The 22,457-nt window shown below is 42.1% G+C and overlaps 2 protein-coding genes across 2 annotated transcripts in view; one reads left to right on the forward strand and one right to left on the reverse strand.

The window, feature by feature from the left end:
- Nucleotides 1-22,457, reverse strand: part of SMIM17 (small integral membrane protein 17) — a 79,120-nt gene that overhangs the window by 9,941 nt on the left and 46,722 nt on the right. The gene's annotated exons all lie outside the window — the stretch shown is intronic.
- On the forward strand, nucleotides 873-15,324 carry LOC309616823 (uncharacterized protein). Its single transcript, XM_082367935.1, has 5 exons — nucleotides 873-914; nucleotides 2,872-2,963; nucleotides 7,232-7,358; nucleotides 9,469-9,564; nucleotides 12,474-15,324. Exons 2-5 carry the CDS (start codon nucleotides 2,931-2,933, stop codon nucleotides 14,492-14,494), a joined length of 2,277 nt encoding a protein of 758 aa, XP_082224061.1. The 5' UTR covers nucleotides 873-914; nucleotides 2,872-2,930; the 3' UTR covers nucleotides 14,495-15,324.

A 22,457-nucleotide genomic window follows, 5' to 3' on the forward strand; every position in this document is an offset into this window, starting at 1 on the left:
TGTTTTCTCCACAGCCTTTTCAACATTCTATATACTATTTATTTTACTCATTCTTTGGTGGTCTGTTTCCATTCACTTGAAAGTAAGATCTGAGAGGTCAGGGGACTTTGTGGGGGTTTTTTCCTCTGCTATATCCCCCTGAATGGCTTTTCCTTATTTACTTCAACTTCCAAGGCAGCTACTAATTTACCGTTTTCTTAGTCTTCCATACCACGGACCATTTACACTCTGGTCAGGGGCAGAATGGGGTTCAATCCCAGTGATTTGGTCCAAAGACGTGCGTCTCATTCACTGCTTCTGAACAGTGATAATAACGACATTCCCATTTTGCCGGTGAGAAGTGTACTAATTTGCTGTTATCACAGAGGTAATAGAGCCCATTCGGTGTTCCCTCGCTGATCTTGCTGCCATAAAACTTAGCACAGAAAGAAAATCACGTTCCCACAGACAGGCTCAGACGGCCGCACTCGGAGCGACACGGCGGTCACACGGACACAGACAGCGTCAAATCACAGGTACACACAGGAGTACACCAGCGGCTCCGCCGCACCTCGCTTAGACCCCGTAACTAGGGACGCTTCTGGTCTCCAGGCGAGGGAGGGGCGAGTGCGCATTCTACGGGCCTGCGCACACTCGCACCCAGTCACGCCACGCCCCTGAAATCCTGGGCCGCGACCCCAGATCGCAATCTCTTCGCTGAAACCCTGGGCCAAGCCCCTCGAGCGTAGTCACATACCTGCTTAGGCACTCCCGCTCTGACGCTAAAGTTCCGCCTCCCATTCTCAACAGCCTAAGAACACGCCCCTCTCCGTTAAACCACGCCCCTCTAGTCTAACCCACCCCTTATTCCGCCCACCTGGGAGATTCGGCGCCTGCGCACTCGGTTCCCGGGCGTCGGCTCCGAAGTCCTTCGGGTGAGTGCGGCTGGCTTCCGGGGGGAGGCCTGTGGGTTGTTTTGGGTGGTCTGGTGTCCAAGCCCGAGGGCGGGGCGGGGCAGGGCAGGCGAGGCCGGCGGCTCGGACCCGGCAGTGAAGCCCCGGCCTGGGCGCCGCTGCGCCGTCGCTCCCGGACCGACTACATTTCCCAGAGGCCCGCGCGGGTGCGCCGAGGCCGCGGCTCGAACCGGGTTCGGGGCTGTGGGGCGGCTGGAGCGGCGTGTGTGTGAGAGACAAGACTGGACTGCGAAAAGTCCAAAGAGAGTGCGAGCGGAGTGTGTTGGTGTGGGTTTGAGAGAAACGGGTGTGCCTGTGTGTAAGAGGTCAGCAGGTGTGGGGCCCCGGGAGAGACTGAGAGGGAGAGATCGTGAGGGCGGGTGTGTGTGCGAGAGAGAGACCTGACTGTGAGTGTGAGAGACCGAGAGCATGTTGGTGTGTGTGAGGGAAACGGCTGTGCCCGAGTGTGAGAGGTCAGCAAGTGTGTGGGGCCCCAGGAGAAGCTGAGAGGGAGAGATCGTGGGGGCGGGTGTGTGTGAGAGAGACCGAGAGCATGTTTGTGTGAGCGTGTGAGACTGGAGTGTGTGTGTCCGGCGTGTGAGGTTGTATGACAGTCCGTGTGTGTCCGAGTGTGACAGAGACCCCGGTGTGTATTGTGTGTGTGTGAGAGAGGTAGCAATTGCAGTGTTTGTGTATCTATGTGTGTGAGAAATCCATGTGTCTCTGAAACAGAGACCATTAAGAATGTGTGTGTGAGAGAGAGAGAGAGAGGAAAACTAGTGATGTGTTGGTGTGACACCAAAGTGAGTAGGAGAGAGACTGTGAACCATGGATTGTCACCACAAGGCTTGCACATATAGCTTCTGTGAGGTTGCGGAGAGTGTGGGTGTGAGTGAGACAGAGATGAGGGGCAGTGAGCCATGGGTGTGTGTGAGAGAATAAGATTGGGGGTATATGTGTGATGTGTGTGTATCACCATGTGTGTTTGTACCCATGGCCTCTCTGAGACTGTGATATATGTGACTGCATATGATGTGCCTTCCGTTGGGTGCTTGTGATTGTGTCCTCTGTGTGATCAGGAGGTATGTGAGGTCTTGGGCCAGTGTCTGTGTGTTACCCTGTATGGTTGTAACTGGCCCTGTGTGACTGTGGTGTGTGTGGGGAAACTACTTGGAAGGTTGATAGCTTTGGCTTCTTTGTGTGTGTTGCTTTATGGAATTGTGTGTTGCCAGGATAAGGATCCTGGAGTAGAATTCCCTGCTCCCAGTCCAAGAGCTCCAGTGAGAAGCAAGAGGCGGGGTGACTGGAGCTCCTGCCTGAAGCAGGAGACACCCTCAGTTCTGGGTGACAAAAAGGAGGGAGGGGAAACCGAGGGCTTGAAGACAGAGATGAGAGTGAAGGTGGCAGAATTGGGTGCTAAAGGATCCACTGTCCCAGGGTGAGAGGAAAGCAAAGCCCCTGGGGGTTTGGCAGGAGAAGGTGGATCACCCTGGCCTCTGGTGGCATTTAGGAGTCAGATTTTCAAACTGAAGACTGTATCAAAGCATGAAGCAGGGACACAGGAAGGGAAAGAGTCCACCTTTACCTACAAAATATAAAATAGAGGAAGCAGCTATTTCATGGGATCATTTTTAAAATAAAGTGAGAGAAGATAATCTATGCAGAGTACCTAGCACATCTCATTATTTTTATTCATAATAAGACCAAAGAATGGGAAAGCAACTTTTAGAAAAAAGATTAAATTTAGGACCTTGAGCATAAGAGAAACAGAGTTATAAGTTATACCCCTCAACTGCCATCGGTTGCCCATAATCTCCCAGTTATGTGGGCAGTGGAAGCAAAGAAGGCTGGCAGGAAGAAGGAGAAGATAGACTTTTTAGGCTGGTGATTCTGGGAGTGCAAAGGCCTCATCTTTTCACTCTCCTTTTTCTCCCTCCAGCCTTACCCTTCCAGGACAGTGCTGTTCTCCAAGAGAAAAGCCAGGAAAAGAAGGCGAAAATGACAGTTGAACTAGTGAAAGCCATACCTCAGGTTAGTTATTTCATTTCTCCTTCTTGAAAGGCAGTCTTACTGTTTAGGACTTTGTAAAGCTGCTTTCCTCTTGAAAATTCCCTGATTAACAGTCTTATCTAAGGGCCTGGTTCCCACTTCTCCCAGAGAGCACTGTCCTTAACTCAGACTGCCTAATGGGTAAATAAAACTGAGTGTGATGAGGCATAGAGCCCCCTCTTCTTCCCACTTCATTTTATTTATTAAAATTTATTTATTTAGTTTATTTATTTTTGGCTGCATTGGGTCTTCGTTGCTGTGCGCAGACTTTCTCTAGTTGCGGCGAGCAGGGGCTACTCTTTGTTGCAGTGCGTGGGCTTCTCATTGCGGTGGCTTCTCTTGTTGCAGAGCATGGGCTCTAGGTGTGCAGGCTTCAGTAGTTGTGGCACGTGGGTTTAGTAGTTGTGGCTTGCGGGCTCTAGAGCACAGGCTCAGTAGTCGTGGTGCACGGGCTTAGTTGCTCCGTGGCATGTGGGATCTTCCCGGACCAGGGCTCAAACCCGTGTCCCCTGCATTGGCAGGCGGATTCTTAACCATTGCGCCACCAGGGAAGCCCCCCCCACTTCATTTTAAATTCAGTGTTGACACTTGTGAAAAGATTTGGTTTCTGTTATATGGAATAAAGGTGTCTCAGTATCAGTGAGTTGGGTTCCAAATTAAATGTGCATCGGATAGCCCTCTCCTGTCCTTAGAATGCATCAGGAATCATCCCTCTAGCTGAATTTTGTCCAAATTTCTGATTATATCCTTAAATTCTTAAACATTTTCCTTTATTTTTTATGTACGAATTCCCAGCCTCATTTGTTCACCTAAAAAATCGTATCCTATTTAATTTTTGCAAATTAAAAAAAATTTTAACTGGTGATATATGTACATAGTACAAAATTCAAGATGTAAAACCTCTCTCTTGCCTCCCAATTCTTCTGTTAAGAGACAGTAACTGCGAATTCCCTGGCGGTCCAGTGGTTAGGACTCAGCGCTTTCACTGCAGGGGCCCGGGTTCCATCCCTGGTCGGGGAACTAAGATCCCGGAAAAAAAAAAAAAGAGGAGACAGTAACTATTCTCAGCTTCTGTTATTTCATTCAGGGACATTCTGTTTCTATGCATACACAGACACTTTTTTTCCCGTCATAGCTAGTGCTTTGTTTGTGTGTCCTGTGTAGGAGATCTTTATCTACCCCTAGGGCATATAGATATTCTCCTATTTTTCTTCTAAAAGATTTGTTTTACCCTTCACAGTTAAGACTCTGATAAGTTTAGACTTGATTTTTATGATTTTTCTATGAGGGTAAGGCTCAAATTAAACTTTTACATTAAATTGTTACATTAAATGTTTAACCTATCATGATAAGTGAGGCAGAGGTTCATTTTTTTTCCCCAGTTGCCTGTCCACTTGACCAATTTATTGAATAATTCATCTCTTTCACATTGATTTGGAATGCCACCTTTATCTCACACTAAATTCCTGTATATATTTGATTCTGTTGCTAGACTACATTCAATTTTATTTGTATTTCTTTTTTTTTTAAATTAATTAATTAATTTATTTTTGGCTGTGCTGGGTCTTCGTTGCTGCGCGGGGGCCTTCTCTAGTTGCCGCGAGCGGGGGCTACTCTTCCTTGCGGTGCTGGGGCTTCTCATTGCGGTGGCTTCTCTTTGTTGCGGAGCACGGGCTCTAGGCGCGCGGGCTTCAGTAGTTGTGGCTCACGGGCTCTAGAGCGCAGGCTCAGTAGTTGTGGCGCACGGGCTTAGTTGCGTCACGGCGTGTGGGATCTTCCCAGACCAGGGCTTGAACCCGTGTCCCCTGCATTGGCAGGCAGACTCTTAACCACTGCACCACCAGGGAAGTCCCTCTATGAGTTTTTTTTTTTTTTTTTTAATAAAGTTGGGCTTATCCTTTTTTATTTATTTATTTATTTATTTATGGCTGTGTTGGGTCTTCGTTTCTGTGCTAGGGCTTTCTCTAGTTGTGGCAAGCGGGGGCCACTCTTCATCGCGGTGCGCGGGCCTCTCACTGTCGCGGCCTCTCTTGTTGCGGAGCACAGGCTCCAGACGCGCAGGCTCAGTAATTGTGGCTCACGGGCCCAGTTGCTCCGCGGCATGTGGGATCCTCCCAGACCAGGGCTCGAACCCGTGTCCCCTGCATTGGCAGGCAGATTCTCAACCACTGCACCACCAGGGAAGCCCCCTCTGTGAGTTTTTATTTTCTGATTTTTTTCCTCTTGATTTTGTCTTATGTGCCTCATTATTTTGAGTTAAGTGCTGGACTTTGTATATTTAAAAATCTTAGAGATAATTTAAAGCTTTGATGTCTTCCTTTTGATAGGGTTTACTTTTTTTTTGGCTGCGCTATGTGGCTTGCGGGATCTCAGTTCCTCCACCAGCGATTGAACCCAGGCCATGCAGAGAAAGCCTGGAATCCTAATCATTAGGCAAGCAGGGAAGTCCCTACAGGATTTACTTTTTTAAAATAGATTTTTAAAATTAAACTTTTTTTTAATAATAGAAAATTTGCTGATAGCAGGGAGCATCCATATGCATCACACTCAGCTTCCCCTGTTTCTAACATCTTACATTAGTATGGGACATTTGTTAAAATTAATGAACCAATAGTGATACATTATTATTAAGTAAAGTCCATTCTTTGTTCAGATTTCCTTAGTTTTTACTTAATATCCTTTTTCTGTTCCAGGATCCTACCCAGGATACCACAATACATTTAGTAGTTCTATCTTCTAGGTAGTTCTGTCTCCTTGTCTGTGACAGTTTCTCATACCTTCCTTCTTTTTGATGACCTTGTCAGTTTTGAGAGGTTCTCTGGTATTTTGCAGAACATCTCTCAAACCTGATGTTTTTTTCCTGGTTAGACTGGAGTAATGTGTTTTTAGAAGGAAGATCACAGAGTTCCATTTTCATCATATATCAAGAGTTCATACTATCAACATGACTTATTACTATACCTTGATTACCTGGTTGAGGTAGTATTTGTCAGGTTTCTGCACTGTAAGTTTACTCTTTTTTGTTCCACTTTTCCATACTGTACTCCCCTCTTCTCTGGCAACTACCAGTTTGCTCTCTGTATCTATACAAAGTCTGTTTCTGTTTTGTTTCTTAGATTCCACGTATAAGTGAGATCATACAGTATTTGTCTTTCTTTGTCTGACTTATTTCACTTAGCATAATACCCTCTAGTTCCATCCATGTTGCTGCAAATGACAACACTGAGCATTACAAAGATTTTTATTTTCAGTGGAAATAAATGTGAAGATGAAATGCCCGTAATACTTAAAAAAATTTGTCACAACCCTCACAGATATAGAGAACAAACTAGTGGTTACTGGGGGGAGGGGCAAGATAGGGGTACGGAATTAAGAGATACAAACTACTATGTATAAAATAAATAAGCCACAAGGATATATTGTACAACACAGGGAAATATAGCCAGTATTTTGTAATAACTACAAATGGAGTATAACCTTTAAAAATTGTGAATCACTATGTTGTACACCTGAAACTTATTGTAAATCATCTATACCTCAATTAAAAAAAAAAAGAAAAAAAATTTGTCTCAACCTGATGGTGATGGTAACTGGACATTAAGTCTTTATGAAAGTAAAAATTATAATTATTTCATTTTGATATTGTCTCAGTATATATTGGTTTGTTATACTCAAATTCAGCACACAAGTTGGATGTGTTGTAGTCTTATGCTGGGTGATTTCTCACATTGCTATCCAGGTCACTCTGGTATGGCCTGGCATGCTAATTAATTCTTAATGGTACAGCACAAAAAAATTGCATTATAAATATTTTTTTTATTACATAAGAAAAAAACCCCAGCCATGTCAGTTCAATGCCTCTTTCCCCTGAAACACTAGGATCCCATAGAGTACCATTTACAAAATATCAACTTAGATATTCTTTTTTTGCTGTTTTTGAAGGTTCAACCACAGGTATACGTCCTCACTTGAAGCCCTTGTTTACTGCCCTGTGGCCACCTGTCCATATTTCCCCATGCTGAGAAATGGATTAGCACCATCATATACAATGCAGTTTAGCATTTTAGGTTAGCATTTTAGTTCAATAAGTACTATTTTAGGTTAGCATTTAATATTATATGTTTAAGTTTTTTTTTTTTTTTCTCTAAGGGCTATTTCTCACATAAAGTAGGGACAGCTTAACACTTCAACTCGAAGTCATGTGTGGACATGAGCATTGGTTGATCAAGAATGTCTTTGTGTCATTTCAGGACTTGTTGACATTCAAGGATGTAGCAATAGACTTTTCCCAGGAGGAATGGGAATGGCTGAACCCTGCTCAGAGGAGTTTATACAGGAGTATGATGTTGGAGAACTATCAGAGCCTGGTATCAGTGGGTGAGGATTTTTTCCCCTCTCATAGTTCAGAATTACCCTTAGGGACTCTTTACGTTTTTTTTTTGTTTTTTTTTAATTATTGAAACTTTTTTTTTTTTTTTTACTGTGTGTAGGTCAGAATTGAATCTGGGAAACAAAGAGGATATTCAGGAACTGATGAAAATTTCAGATTTAATAAGTGAATTTGGTGTGTATCAGATACTTCATGAGTGTGCCCTTTAGTCAGTTGGGAACAGGATGTGATGTGACTCTCACTGGTCTCCTGTGCTGCCTTGTTTCCTCTGTCCTATGGTATTGTTACCACCGTAACAAAGTTCACAAAGAGTATAGCTGGATTGTTAAAAATTCAGACTATTGCTTTAAAATCTGTATATTTTTATTAACTTGTAATAAATGAACTAGCGAGGCACAAACTATGAAAATTGCTTCAGATGTTCTTAGGGAAACTAAAATGGACCCTTCTCAGCCCTGGGGCCCACCATTGGCTAGATTAGCTTTCTGTTGTCTAGAGGCCACCCCCCCCCCTTTTTTCCCTCATTTTCCCCTAGGAGGGTGTTTTATCTTTATTTTTTATTATATTACTATTTTTTTGGCTGTGCTGCATGGCATGAGGGATCCTAGTTCCCCAGCTGGGGATTGAACCCACACCCCCTGCATTGGAAGGGTGGAGTCTTAACCACTGGACCACCAGCAAAGTTCCTAGAGGCCCCCCTTTTTTTTACATTTATTTATTTATTTGTTTGTTTATCTTTGGTGGCATTGGATCTTTGTTGCTGTGCTTGGGCTTTCTCTAGCTGCGGCGAGCGGGGGCTACTCTTCGTTGCGGTGCCTGGTCTTCTCACTGCGGCAGCTTCTCTTGTTGCAGAGCACGGGCTCTAGGCGTGTGGGCTTCAGCCTAGAGGCCCCTTTTAACCTGCTTGTGGTTCACTGAACTTCTTGAAACTAAATATGTCTTTCACCAAATTTGAGAAATTTTTGGCCATTATTTCTTCAACTAATTTTTTCTATTGATTTATTAGATAATTTCTATTGTTGTTTCTTCAAGTTCACTGATTCCTTCCATGTCTTCTTCAATGTCTTGTTAAGCCCATCTAGAGAATTTTTGTATTTCAGATACTGTATTTTTCAATTCTAGACTTTTTACTTGGTTCTTTTTTATAATTTCTGTTTCGCTGCTGAGAAATTACAAGCATATTTTCCTTTACATTCTTGAATATAGATATTTTAACTGTTTTAAAATCCTAGTCTACTGATTCTGTGTTATCAGTCCTGTGTTATCACAGGTTAGGTCTCCATTAATTGTCTTTTTTTCTGAGTCTGATTCTTTTTTTCTTCCTTTTATGTAGTAATTTTGGATTTTATCCTGGACACTGTAAATAATGCATTGTAGAAACTCTGGATTCTGTTATATTCTTCTGAAGAATATTCATTTTTTTTTTTTTTTAAATCAGGCAGTTAACCTGACTCAAACTCCAAACTGTCTCTAGGGGCCCCCTTTTTTTAAAAAAAAGATTTATTATTTATTTATTTTATTTTGGCTGCGTAAGGTCTTAGTTGTGGCACGTGGGATCTTCGTTGAGGCGTGTGGGCTCTTCATTGTGGCGCACAGGCTTCACTCTAGTTGTGGCGTGTGGGTTTTCTCTCTCTAGTTGTGGCACGCAGGCTCCAGGGTGTGTGGGCTCTGTAGTTGTGGCATGTGGGTTCCAGAGCGCATGGGCTCTGTAGTTTGTGGCATGCAGCCTCTCTAGTTGAGGCTTACAAGCTCAGTAGTTGTGGCGAGCGGGCTTAGTTGCCCCGCAGCATGTGGGATCTTAGTTCCCTGACCAGGGGTCGAACCCCCTGTCCTCTGGGGGCCCTTTGTATTACCTCACTTAACTGCTGTCTGATGATCCTCCGAAAATGCTGGGCTGAATTTCTGCCCCGGCCCCTTAGAAAATGGTTTAACTTTTATAGAATTGACTGTTGGCAGTCCCACTAAGCTATGCCAAAAGCTTTATATAGTCTGTCACCCCTTGATCTATTCATTCCTGTAATGTCATTCCATCAGAATTAAGGAACCAGCTGAAATGCCCAAAACATGGCCAATTTTCATATCAATTTTTGTATGCAGGACTTTGTATCTCTAAGCCATATGTCATCTCCTTATTGGAGCAAGGGAAAGAGCCTTGGGAGATGAAGAGTGAGATGAGAAGAACCCCATTCCCAGGTGAGTGTGGAAGAACCAGATAGGGGAATTCTTTCTAGGTAATGGCTCAGCCATTTTCCAAGGTGATACTTCCTACTTTCTTATGCTCTTAGAAACTTCTCAAGCCTTGAGTCACGCCGCCTTGACTCAAGCCTGGGAGAAAACTGAAACTTGACTACTTAGCATGGGCTCCCCAAATATCTTCTCTTCTACTTGACTCTCTTCTCTCTAATAACTCATTCTGCAAAAATCTTTATCCAGCTCCTTCCCATCCTCTTTTCTTTTGCCATACAGACTTATATAAGCTTCTCTCCTTCTTACATCTTTGCTTAACTCTAAAATTAGATGCTACCTAAAATCATAACATACCCTGCTGCTTAAATCTTTTTTTGCTTTCCTGTTGCAAATAGGAAAAATCCAAACCCCACCAGCCCCTATGTAACCAGCTCCTTCCTACTTCTCCAACCCTATCTTCTATCACTTTTTAGTTTTTTCACTATACTTTAGCCCAGAGTTTTCTAAACTATGCAAGGTATACAGATATGTTCCAAGTTTGTTACAGGTATGCCAAGATCCTGAGTCTCTAAGCTTGGAAGACCACATGGGGCTAGCAGCAGTCTGAGTTCCAAGTCTGGTTGCCTCTGGATCATAAGCAGTGCCATGTGTCTTACAAATGTCATTATCAATGAGTGCCTGACATGCAGTTGAAAAGCACTGCTCTAGCCCAATGGTCACCTTTTCTGAACTCACCAAGCTCTTTACTGACTCAGGCTTTTGAATTTCCTATTTTCTCTGCCTAGAAGACTCCTCTGTCAGCTCTCTGTCCATGCTTGGCTATCAGGCCAGAGCTCAAAAATCATCTCACTGGAGGCCGTCCCTAACCACATTGTATAGTGAACTTTTCCCTTTTCCAACCCAATTACTCTCTGCTAAGCCACTGTTTATTTTCTTTGTAACACTTAGGAGAGCCTATAATTAACTTTTTTCTGGTGTACATGCTTATTTTCTGCCTCCCCCAATGAACCGAAAGTTCACAAACACAAGGGAATATTGGGATCACACGTGATAATTATGCCTTTATGAAATTCTCTTTTCACTTCTATAACAGTATTTGATCTTTACAGTTGGAGATGATTTGGACCCTAGACTTCCAGGATCCTCCAAATACCCAAATATTAGGAGGGAAATAAGCTGTGCTTAGACACTCTTTATACTTTGGTTATGTAGGAAGCTGCCATCTGCCTTAAATAGGAAAAGAGAAAGAGGAACTTTCCTGATAAGAGGAAATAATTGGCCATGTGAAGAATAGATGGAGGATGAGGGAAAGGGGATAAAGCCTGTAAATCTGCTGGGATGTTGAGTCACAGTATAGATGTAAGTATAATTCAGTGACTAAGATATCTCAGCATCTGTGTTGAGAAAAGCCAAAAAGATAATGGACAACTACGACTCTCCATGCGAGGCTGGAGATGAATGCAGCCTTCACAGACAAGAAAGAATTTGAGGGAGGAGTAGATGATGCCGTCAGGTTTGTTTTTCTCTTTCTAGTATTACTCCCCTCAGCCCATCTATGTAAGAAAAACTATAGGTGATTGGTTCACTGAACTCTTATGGCCTCAGTTCTAGAATTCTTGAAGCTTGGGTGTTCCTGATACCACAGATGACCTGGGGTAGGAAGCTTGTTAACACCTCAGAGTCTTTCTTAACTTCTCTGGTAGATTTGATCCTTCCCATCTCTGAACTTTTATACCAATTTTACTTTTTTACCACATGGGTTCGCATTTGATATTCCATATTTTCTTCTTCTCAGATTACTTCCTTTGTTGGCCTTGTCTTCCTAATCACTTTCTGTACTTCTCAAGAACAACTGTCTAATCACTCTAGTGTTCCTAATGCTTGACACGTAATAGAAAACTATTTAGGGAGCATTGGATTAGTCCATAATTTGCTCTGGACAAGATGGGAAAGGAAAGCACTTTCTCCTTTGCCCTTTCTTGATATCACCTCTCCCCTAAAGTTTTCTCTTAGTGTCACCTCTTCAATACAAATTTCTTCTTTATAGATTTATCGAGAATTTCTTATATATGCCTGAGTTTCTGTGATGCATGTTAAGTGACTTAGTAGTAGTGTGTAAGGCTCATCTAGTCCTTCCCCAAAGCTTATATTCTAGCTCACAAGGCAAGACAGGTACTTATGTGGCAGGAAATAAGAACGTGATTAATAATAGTGATACCAACCCACATATCGCTGTAAGACTAGTTTCTACAAAAAGACACATGGCAAAACCCTATTAAGATGTGACACTTTTCCTACTTTCCACTTTTCCTGGTGAAAGTGAGAAGGTGAATGGAAAAATCCCTTAATATGCAGCCTGAAGTTCAGGGATCTATGAGAAGTGAAGAGAGTTTACTGTATTAAGGCACATGGAAATGGTTCATAGGGACACTATTTTCTGATTATGAAGAGATGACTCTAGGATTTTACCTAAATCCCAAGGGAAGTCACAAAGCACAAGGTATTTGTGATTTCTGGGAATCTACAGAGATTTTTGAGCGGTAGTAGGTATGTGATGATATTGGTTTTTAAACAAAGTTAGCCTAGCTATATATGCAAGTCTCCCAGAAGTGGGAAAGAATAGAGGAAGAGTTTCATTTATAGCCTGTTATGTTCATATAGGCATAACATATTATTACCGTTGCATTACTACTTCAGGACTTTGTTATCCTACATTTAATTTTCTAAATCACCTTTTCCATGTTCCTCTATGAGGTCTCATTCTCTGGGGTCTGCTTGCATATTTGTTCAGTTGACATGCCTGTGTATCATACATTTTGTGGGATTCATTATTTTCAATTCACCTTTTCCGTGTTAAATGTTTCCTTTGTTATAGCCCATGATAAAGGAAACATTTGCTTTTTTGAATCTTTCAGATTGGGAATCTGTATGTGAGACACAAGAATTACCTCTGAAGCAGTTTGTGTGTGATGATGTATTAATGGAGAGAATTATAAGCTATGGACTTGAGTGTCCCACTTTTGGAGAAGACTGGAAAGGTGAAGATCTTTTTGAGAGGCAGTTGTTAAGCCAAGAGACATTTATCAGGCAAGAACCAATCACTCATAAAGAAACCCTTACAGTGGAAATAGACCACAAATATAACAAATCTGGGAAATTTGTCCCACTAGACAATATAGAAGAGAATATTTATAATCACAAGTCAGATAAAAAAAGCTTTTCCAAAAATTCCATGGTAATAAAACACAAGAAAGTCTATGCAGGAAAGAAACTTTTTAAATGTAATGAATGTGAGAAGACCTTCACCCAGAGCTCATCCCTTACTGTTCATCAGAGAATTCATACTGGAGAGAAACCGTATGAGTGTAAGGAATGTGGGAAAGCCTTCAACCAGAGTCAACACCTTGCGCAGCACCACAGAATACATACTGGAGAGAAACTGTTTGAATGTAAGGAATGTAGGAAAGCCTTCAGCCAAAATGTTCACCTTATTCAACATCAAAGAATTCATACTGGAGAAAAACCATATAAATGTAAGGAGTGTAGAAAAGCCTTCAGCCAGCCTGCACACCTTGCTCAGCATCAGAGACTTCATACTGGAGAGAAGCCCTATAAATGTAAGGAATGTGGAAAGGCCTTCAGTGATGGCTCATCCTTTGCACGACATCAGAGATGTCACACTGGCAAAAGACCCTATGTATGTATTGAATGTGGGAAAGCCTTTAGGCAGAACACATCCCTTATCCGTCACTGGAGGTATTATCACACTGGGGAGAAACCCTTTGACTGCATCGACTGTGGGAAAGCCTTCAGTGATCACATAGGACTTATTCAGCATAGGAGAATTCATACTGGAGAGAAACCCTACAAATGTAATGTGTGTGGAAAAACCTTCAGCTATGGCTCATCCCTGACTGTCCATCAGAGAATTCACACAGGAGAGAAACCGTATGAATGTGATATCTGTGGGAAAGCCTTTAGCCATCATGCCTCACTCACTCAGCACCAAAGGGTGCATTCTGGAGAGAAGCCTTACGAATGCAGGGAATGTGGGAAAGCCTTTAGGCAGAGCATACACCTTGCTAGTCACCTGAGGATTCATACTGGCGAAAAACCCTATGAATGTAAAGAATGTGGAAAAGCTTTTAGCATCAGTTCACAGCTGGCTACTCATCAGAGAATTCATACTGGAGAGAAACCTTATGAATGTAAGGAATGTGGCAAAGCTTTCAACCAGAGAGCACACCTCGCACAGCATCATAAAATTCATACCGGAGAGAAACCTTATGAATGTTCTGAATGTGGGAAAGCCTTCAGCCAGACTACCCGCCTTATTCAACATCAGAGAGTTCACACGGGAGAGAAACCCTATAAATGTACTGAATGTGGGAAGGCCTTTAGTGATAGCTCATCCCGCTCTCAGCATCGGAGACTTCACACTGGCCAAAGGCCCTACGAATGTGTTGACTGTGAGAAGGCATTCAGAACAAAATCGTCGCTCATTTGTCATCAAAGATGTCATACGGGGGAGAAACCTTATGAATGTAGCATGTGCGGTAAAGCCTTTAGCCATCGGCAATCCCTTACCGTTCATCAGAGAATTCACTCTGGAGAAAAACCGTATCAGTGTAAGGAATGTAGGAAAACCTTCAGCCAGATTGGACACCTTAATCTACATAGAAGAATCCACACTGGAGAGAGATCTTACGAATGTAAGGAATGCAGAAAGGTCTTCAGACAAAATGCGCACCTTACTCATCATCAGAAAATTCATGCTGTAGAGACATCTCGGGCCCCCAGCTCTTCCTCACCCTCTGTGTCACCAAGTCCTGTCGATATGTCTGCTGAATATTTTTGGAATTCATCCACATCTTTCCATTCTCGTTGCCCTAGTCCAAAACACTGTCATTTCACCTGGACTATTCCAATTGTCTAATAACTGGTCTCCTTGCATCCTCTTTTGTCCCCTTCAAGTTCATTCTTCACACTACTGCCACAGTGGTCTTTTCAAAATGTAAATGTAATTTTATGACTCCCTTAAAACCCTTGCTATGGAATTTTGAACTACTTGATGCATACAAAGTGCTCAGCACAGTGCCTGATCCAGACTAAGTGCTCCATAATATTAGCTCAGTATCCTTCAGAGTCTGCTTGAAAGTTATTTTTAAACAATGAACTCTGGAAGGCAGTATATGTACTTGGAGATCATAACAATTTTGGAAGTGAAACAATGTGGATGATGAGGATTAGCATGAGTAGTATGTTTAAAGCTTGAGATCACCACAAAATAAGGCTGTGTTCCTTTGTTGGTGAGGAAATTCAGTGTGACCTGATACATAGAATATGTTTTAGGAAATGTCTAGAACTCTGGATAAGACTGGAACAAAAGAACTAGAATTTACTGGGAAGAATGTAAGACTATATTTTTTCAAGGCAGAAAGTAAGAATTCCTAATATTTAAAATGGAAGAAACAGAGAACTTGAATAGTGTAGCCCTCTTCTAAGACACCTGGGTTAACAGGTTAATTCTAAACCTTCAAGGAATCATAATTAAGCTGTTCTAGAGTGTAGAAAAAATAATTGAAATGGATTATTTTGCAGTATTTGGAATACTTCTTTCATGAGGCTAATTCAACCCTAATATCAAACCCAGAAGAAAAAAAATTATAGATGAATTTACTCATGGTTTTATATATAGGAAGGAAATTATTAACCTCTGTTAAGGAGAATAGAGGTTCTGAATAAATGGAGATCTGTGTTTCTAGATGGAAGTTTCAATATTGTGAACATGTTTGCACAGTCAATTCCGGTCACAATCCCTATAGGGTATCTTTACATTGACAGTTTTGTTCTGAAAATCATGTCGAATGGTAAATAGGAAAGCATCACAAGGAAATTTTTGAAAAAGATCGTATACCCATGAATTTAGTTTATTGCAAAAGTAATTATTTTTGATGTGTCAGGGGGAGAGATGGATTACTTAAATGATGCTTGACAGTTATCCAACTGGAAATAAGGTCAGATCCACATTTCACCCCTTACAGAGAAGTTCATTCAATATGATTAAAGATGTAATAGGAAACAATATTAAGATTCTAGAAGAGAATGTAGAATATTTCTATCCCTTTGAGTTCAGGAAGGCTTTGGTAAGCAGGACACAGAGTCCAGAAGTCATGAAAAGAGACAGAGTGATAGGACCATGTAAAAAATTTAAACTTTTCCACGGTATAAGACACTGTATTCAAAGTTAAAAGGCACATGACAGACTGAGATATATTTTAACCATATATTACGAAGCATATAGCCCTTAAAAAAGGGCTGTTGGAAAGCAGCAAGGATAAGGTAAGATACACAGTCTGACAAAGTCTGATAAGATGAGATACACAGTATAACAGCAACTCTTAAATGAAGAAATTAAAACAGTTAAATAAAGGAGGATCTCAATTGCACTAATGATCAGATAAATGGAAATTTTAAAAGTCCTCACCACCAACATAAACCAGGACACATTTTATGGATAATATCCAGTACTGTTGCAGATGTGAGAAACCATATTATTATATTACATTGGGAGGGTAAATAGGTGGAAAGCCATTTTAGAAGGCAATATGGTGTGACCTGTCAGTATTTAAAATGTAATTAATCACTGCTGCAATTCTACATCTAGGAATTTATCTTCTCGAAAAGCACAGGTGCAGAAATATAGATGCATAAGCACATTCAGTACAGAATTGTGAAAAACTTGGAACGGTTTAAATGTCCAGCAGTAGTAAATTGGTTACTTAATTGTGGAAAATCACTTCAGTAGATTATTAAGCAGTCACTGGAAAGGATGAGGTGGATCTCTATGCTCACAAAACAATGCTTTGTAGCTTATTGAGAATGTAATTTTCATAACTATGTAATATGATGGCATAGTTATAAGCACATAAACTTTTTAAAGTTAAAATTATGAAATGTGTTGTTTTTGTCTACAATACAAATAGAAACCATCCATACACAAATACAGACTCCTTCCCCCAGCTGTGTTGGTTGGGCTGTTCTGATGTCATTCACTGAGGTTTTGTTTGTGTTGCCAGCTGTACACAGTTCACTTTAATCCAATCATATACTCTCTCTTTGGGACTCAGGAGGAAGCTGAATATGAGTCATCCTTTGGCCACAATTTTAAGATGGCTCCTGAGTTCCTGCTGCTCTGCTTGCTAGAGCTGACCTGTTTCATGTTCTTTCTAGGTTGTTTCCCACCAGCATTTTGTTTTCATTTTATTTATTTATTTATGTATGTATGTATTTATTTATTTATGTATTTAATTTATTTTTGGCTGTGTTGGGTCTTTGTTGCTGTGCACGGGCTTTCTCTAGTTGCAGCGAGCGGGGGCTAGTCTTTGTTGTGGTGCGCTGGCTTCTCGTTGTGGTGGCTTCTCTTGTTGCAGAGCAAAGGCTCTAGGCACAAGGGCTTCAGTAGTGGCAGCGCATGGGCTCAGTAGTTGTGGTGCATGGACTCTAGGGCATGCGGGCTTCAGTAGTTGTGGTGCATGGGCTCAGTAGTTGTGGCTCGTGGGCTGTAGAGTGCAGGCTCAGTAGTTGTAGCACATGGGCTTAGTTGCTCCGCGGCATGTGGGATCTCCCCAGACCAAGGATCAAACCCATGTCCCCTGCATTGGCAGGCGAATTCTTAACCACTGTGCCACCAGGGAAGTCCCTTGTTTTAATTTTAAAATTAGATTAAGTTCTTTTGCTGTCAACCAAGGAAACCTACCAATATAGAAATTGGTAGCCTTGAGTGGGTTTTAGGCAAAAGATCCTTAGAAAATGTGGAATTATTATTAAAGTAAGGTTATTGGATGAAATTGAGTAAAGCAGTGTAAGGCTCCTAATCATATTTTGTGCCATGGAAGTAATATGCCTTCATAGCAACTGTAAAACAGCTAATCAGCTGCGGTCTAGATGGCTTTTGCTTTGGACGAATTCAAAGAGGACAAGAAGTGCCAGTCCAAGAAATATGTATGATGCTTGTTCACAGTGGAACTGAATAGTATAAAGCAAGAAGAAAAAAGGGCTTATTTCTTAAAATTTTTGCTTTAAGGCATGGAGTAGAACACAAGCCATTTCTGTAACATAGTTGAAAGACTTGCTTGTAGCTATCAGGCTGTGCTTGCTAAATATCAAAGAATGAGCTACAGTGCCAGGTTAATTCACAATTTTGGCAGGTCCCTTAAGTAGAATGTTTGATATTAATTAGGAACAGTTGGTATCCTGGTTATTGGAATGAGGACTTGTGGGAGAATTTTGAGATTTTGAAACTCTAAGCCGCTAAGAAACCTTAAAACAAAAAACATACCAACTAATTCACATTTGCCTGAGATAGCCATAGATGAAGGTTAACCAATTTCCCTTTTAGCTTACCAATATTATGGCTTCACTGATTTAAAAACAAGAAAGGAAGAAGGGGGGGAGGAAGGAAGGGAAGAAAGAAAAGACAGAAAGAGAGGTCTGATTCTGAAGTGGTCTAGAGGTTGATATAAGAAAAGAGATTAGGGGGCTTCCCTGGTGGCGCAGTGGTTGAGAATCTGCCTGCCAATGCAGGGGACACGGGTTCGAGCCCTGGTCTGGGAGGATCCCACATGCCGCGGAGCAACTAGGCCCGTGAGCCACAATTACTGAGCCTGCGCGTCTGGAGCCTGTGCTCCGCAACAAGAGAGGCCGCGATAATGAGAGGCCCCGCGCACCGCGATGAAGAGTGGCCCCCACTTGCCACAACTAGAGAAAGCCCTCGTACAGAAATGAAGACCCAACACAGCCATAAAGAAATAAAATAAATAAAATAGTGTTTAAAAAAAAAAAAAAAAAAAGACCTTCTTAAAAAAAATAAAAAATAAAAATAAATAAAAAAAAAAAAAAAGAAAAGAGATTAGGAAATGGATGAAGGACTCCCCAAAGTATTTATCAACATTCATATCAGAATCTAGAAAATGGCCTCAGGAATGGGTTTTAATAGTGCTTGGCCTCAGAAGTTGGAATAAAATTTTGAGCTGGGTTGAATTTATTTATAGGTATACACATCAGGAATTACATATTCAATGTGCTAATTTGTGCAGCTTATTGCTTTTCCAATAGTTTTCTGGGTAGACAAATGCAATCTATTAAGTCCTAACTCATGACTAAATGACATTGAACGACCAGAAGTGATCTTGCCTGATACACAGGAAGGACCTGGAAAAACTTGGGGATGCTGAATTTGCTTTCTTATTACTGAGTTTCTCTCTTACTCTATCATTAGGCTCCGTGAGACAGGGCCAAATGCCTTTCCTTGAATCCGTGCCATGGGGAAAGCATCACTATATGTAGAAAGTGCTTTATGGCCATTCCTTTTTTTTTTTAAGTATTTTTTTAAAAATTTATTTTATTTATTTATTTTTGGCTGCGTTGGGTCTTCGTTGTTGCGCGTGGGCTTTCTCTAGTTGTGGTGAGCGGGGCCTACTCTTTGTTGTGGTGCATGGGCTCCTCGTTGCAGTGGCTTCTCTTGTTGTGGAGCACAGGCTCTAGGCACACGGGCTTTAGTAGTTGTGGCTTGTGGGCTGTAGAGCGCAGGCTCAGTAGTTGTGCCGCACAGGCTTAGTTGCTCCGTGGCATGTGGTATCTTCCCGGACCAGGGCTCGAACCCATGTCCCCTGCATTGGCAGGTGGATTCTTAACCACTGCACCACCAGGGAAGCCCTATGGCCATTCTTAAGATGCTGGGCTTACTGGGGTGGGGGCTGCTTCTGACTTCCCGTAAATGAAGGAGCCCAGGAAAGCTGAGCTCCAGATAGCAGCAACTTGCCAGGTGCAAGAAGTCAATTCAGGGGCGATCATTTTAAAATCTACAAATAACAAATGCTGGAGAGGGTGTGGAGAGAAAGGACTCTACACTGTTGGTGGGAATGTAAACTGGTGCAGCCACTAAGGAGAACAGTATGGAGGTTCCTCAAAAAACTAAAAATAGAGTTACCATATGATCCAGCAACCCACTCCTGAGCACATATCCAGAAAAAAATTATAATTTAAAACGATACATGCATCCCAATGTTCATAGCAGCACTACTGACAATAGCCAAGACATGGAAGCAACCTAAATGTCCATCAACAGAGGAAAGAAGACGTGGTACTATATACAATGCAATATTACTCAGCCATAAAAAAGAAATGAAATAATGCTATTTGCAGCAACATGGATGGACCTAGAGATTGTCATAGTGAGTGAAGTAAGGTCAGACAGAGAAAGACAAATATCATATGATATCACTTATATGTGGAATCTAAAAAAGGGGTACAAATGAAGTTATCTACAAAACAGAAATAGAGTTACAGATGTAGAAAACAAACTTATGGTTACCGGGGGAAAGAGGGGGATAAATTGGGAGACTGGGATTGACATATACACACTACTATATATAAAACAGATAATAAGGACGTACTGTATAGCACAGGGAACTCTACTCGATACTCTGTAATGACCTATATGGGAAAAGAATCTAAAAAAGAGGGGATATACGTAAATGTATAACTGACTCACTTTGCTGTATAGCAGAAATGAACACAACATTGTAAAGCAACTATACTACAATAAAGAAAATTTTTTTTAAAGTTCGTACAGTAAAACGCACTCATTTTGGGTATAGAATTCTAACTTTGACAAACTCATACAGGCATGTAACCTCTACAACCAAGATATAGAGGACCCGAGAGTTCCCTTACGTCTTTTGTAGTCAGTCTCCTCCTCCTGCCCCCAGCCTCTGGCTACCACTGCTTTGTTTCCTGTCTTATGTAACATTATAGGGTGTCACATAAGTGGAATCACACAGCATGTAGCCCTTAGAATTTTTGATGATGACTGTAATAATAGCATTATGCCTGGCTGTTGTTTGTGAGGTCATTCACTGAGCCAACAGTGTTCTCAGCTCCTGTGATAAAGAAAGCTCTGGAGGCAGGTGAATCAAGATAGCAGGATAGAAGAGAATAGAAGGACGTGGAGCTCACCTCCTCCCACTAATACATCAAAGGTACATCTCCACGTGGAACAGTTCTCATAGCATAACTTACTGAATGCTGGCAGAAGAACTCAGACACCAGAAGTGCAGGAAATATCACCACGTAGCAGGGTAGGACGAAAGAAAGAAAAAAAAAAAAACCGGAAGAAGCAGGACAGGACCTGTGCCCCTAGGAGAGAGCTGTGAAAGAGGAAAGGTCCCTGCACCCTGTGAAGTCCCTTCAAAGCCCTTTCAGCTGGGACAGAAAGGGAGCCTCAGAAGCTCGGAGGAGAGCACAGCAGCTGGTTGGCAGCAGGCAGAACAGAGAGAGAATGACACAGAGGGTCTGTGCTACCAAGCTGCACTTCCCAGCCCAAGAGGCGTGCAACCAGGGGTGTATGGGGAAGAAGCCCAAGCCCACCACAGGGGCGAAGCACCACTGTTAAGGGGCATGTGAAGGGGGGGGCGCCATGGCACCCTCACTCTTGATGTGCTCACAGCAGGTGCACGGCCATTGAAACCCCATTGTAACGCATGAAGGGCTCAGTTATGCATCTGTGGTCAGCTGTGGGTTGGATGGGGGCTGGCTGGTCCAGAAGGGCTAAGCTGACTCACATCTTGCCTGGGTGTGCTCTCATGGACAGAGCAGGGATTTATGAGAGTGGGGACACACAGGCACAGCTTCAAGTTTGTTTCTAATCCCACCGGCCAAAGCAGGCCCCATGGCCAAGCCAGGGGTAGCCTAGGAAGGGCCTACCCAATGGTGTGGCTACAGGGAAGAGTGAAACATGGTAATCACTAATGCAATCCACCTGCTGTTTCGGTGGAATACAAGTTCCAATCACACAGCATGACCTCTACAAAATTATTTTATGGGACTTCCCTGGTGGTGCAGTGGTTAAGAATCCGCCTGCCAATGCAGGGGACACGGGTTCAAGCCCTGGTCTGGGAGGATTCCACATGCCATGGAGCAACTAAGCCCGTGTGCCACAACTACTGAGCCTGCCCTCTAGAGCCCATGAGCCACAACTACTGAGCCCATGTGCCACAACTACTGAGCCCACGTGCCACAACTACTGAAGCCTGCGCACCTAGAGCCCGTGCTCCGAAACGAGAAGCCACGGCAGTGAGAAGCCTGCGCACCACAATGAAGAGTAGCCCCCACTCACTGCAACTAGAGAAAGCCCAAACGCAGCAATGAAGACCCAACACAGCCAAAAATAAATAAATAAATAAATAAATAAATAAATAAATAAAAAATTATTTTATGTAATCCATATGGTCCCCAATTTATAAAGTAAAAGAAAAATAAGAATCTTACCCCATCCTCCCCCTCCCCCACAGCCAGCAAGTTCCTCTCCCTGGAGGCAACCACCCTGAACAGTTTCCTGGTATCTTTCCAGAACATTCTATGCATATAAAAGCAAATATTTATGTGGATTTTTTATATACATAAATATTCCAAAAAGTTGTATAGTACACCTTTCTACACAAATGGTAGCATGTGGAACAGTTTTCCATCTTGCTTTTATCCATTGTCATCTGAGACCCCTTGTGTCCTTAGACAAGGGGGATGGATGTTATCATTTCACAGAGTTTGGGCATAAGATTTATTAAAAGAATTCCTTATGATTGTTTTGATCTCACTGTGATTTGTTCGGCTCCAGAAAAATCGCTGAAAAATATTTTTCAGTTATGAATGAAGAATGCTTTTCGTCCAAGTGTGACCAATGAATTGTCCTGTGTTGTAGGGCAGCATAGGACCCCTCTGCATAAAAAAGAACTTCCACGTTTTAAAAAAAATTTTTGTTATGAGATTTTCAATTACACAGAAAGGTATAAAATACAATAAATGCCCATATTCAATACCTTTAAAAATAATTTTGGTAA

This window comes from Balaenoptera borealis (assembly GCF_965194805.1).
Source record: "Balaenoptera borealis genome assembly, chromosome: 19".
In the NCBI taxonomy this organism is placed as follows: Eukaryota; Metazoa; Chordata; class Mammalia; order Artiodactyla; family Balaenopteridae; genus Balaenoptera; species Balaenoptera borealis.

What these genes read in the sequence shown, in the direction of transcription:
- LOC309616823 (XM_082367935.1), top strand. Translation starts at nt 2,931, where the DNA reads ATGACAGTTGAACTAGTGAAAGCCATACCTCAG. An exon ending in TCAGAGCCTGGTATCAGTGG is followed by an intron (nt 7,359 to 9,468) that starts GTGAGGATTTTT and finishes TTTTGTATGCAG; the next exon opens with GACTTTGTATCTCTAAGCCA. An exon ending in GAGAAGAACCCCATTCCCAG is followed by an intron (nt 9,565 to 12,473) that starts GTGAGTGTGGAA and finishes TGAATCTTTCAG; the next exon opens with ATTGGGAATCTGTATGTGAG.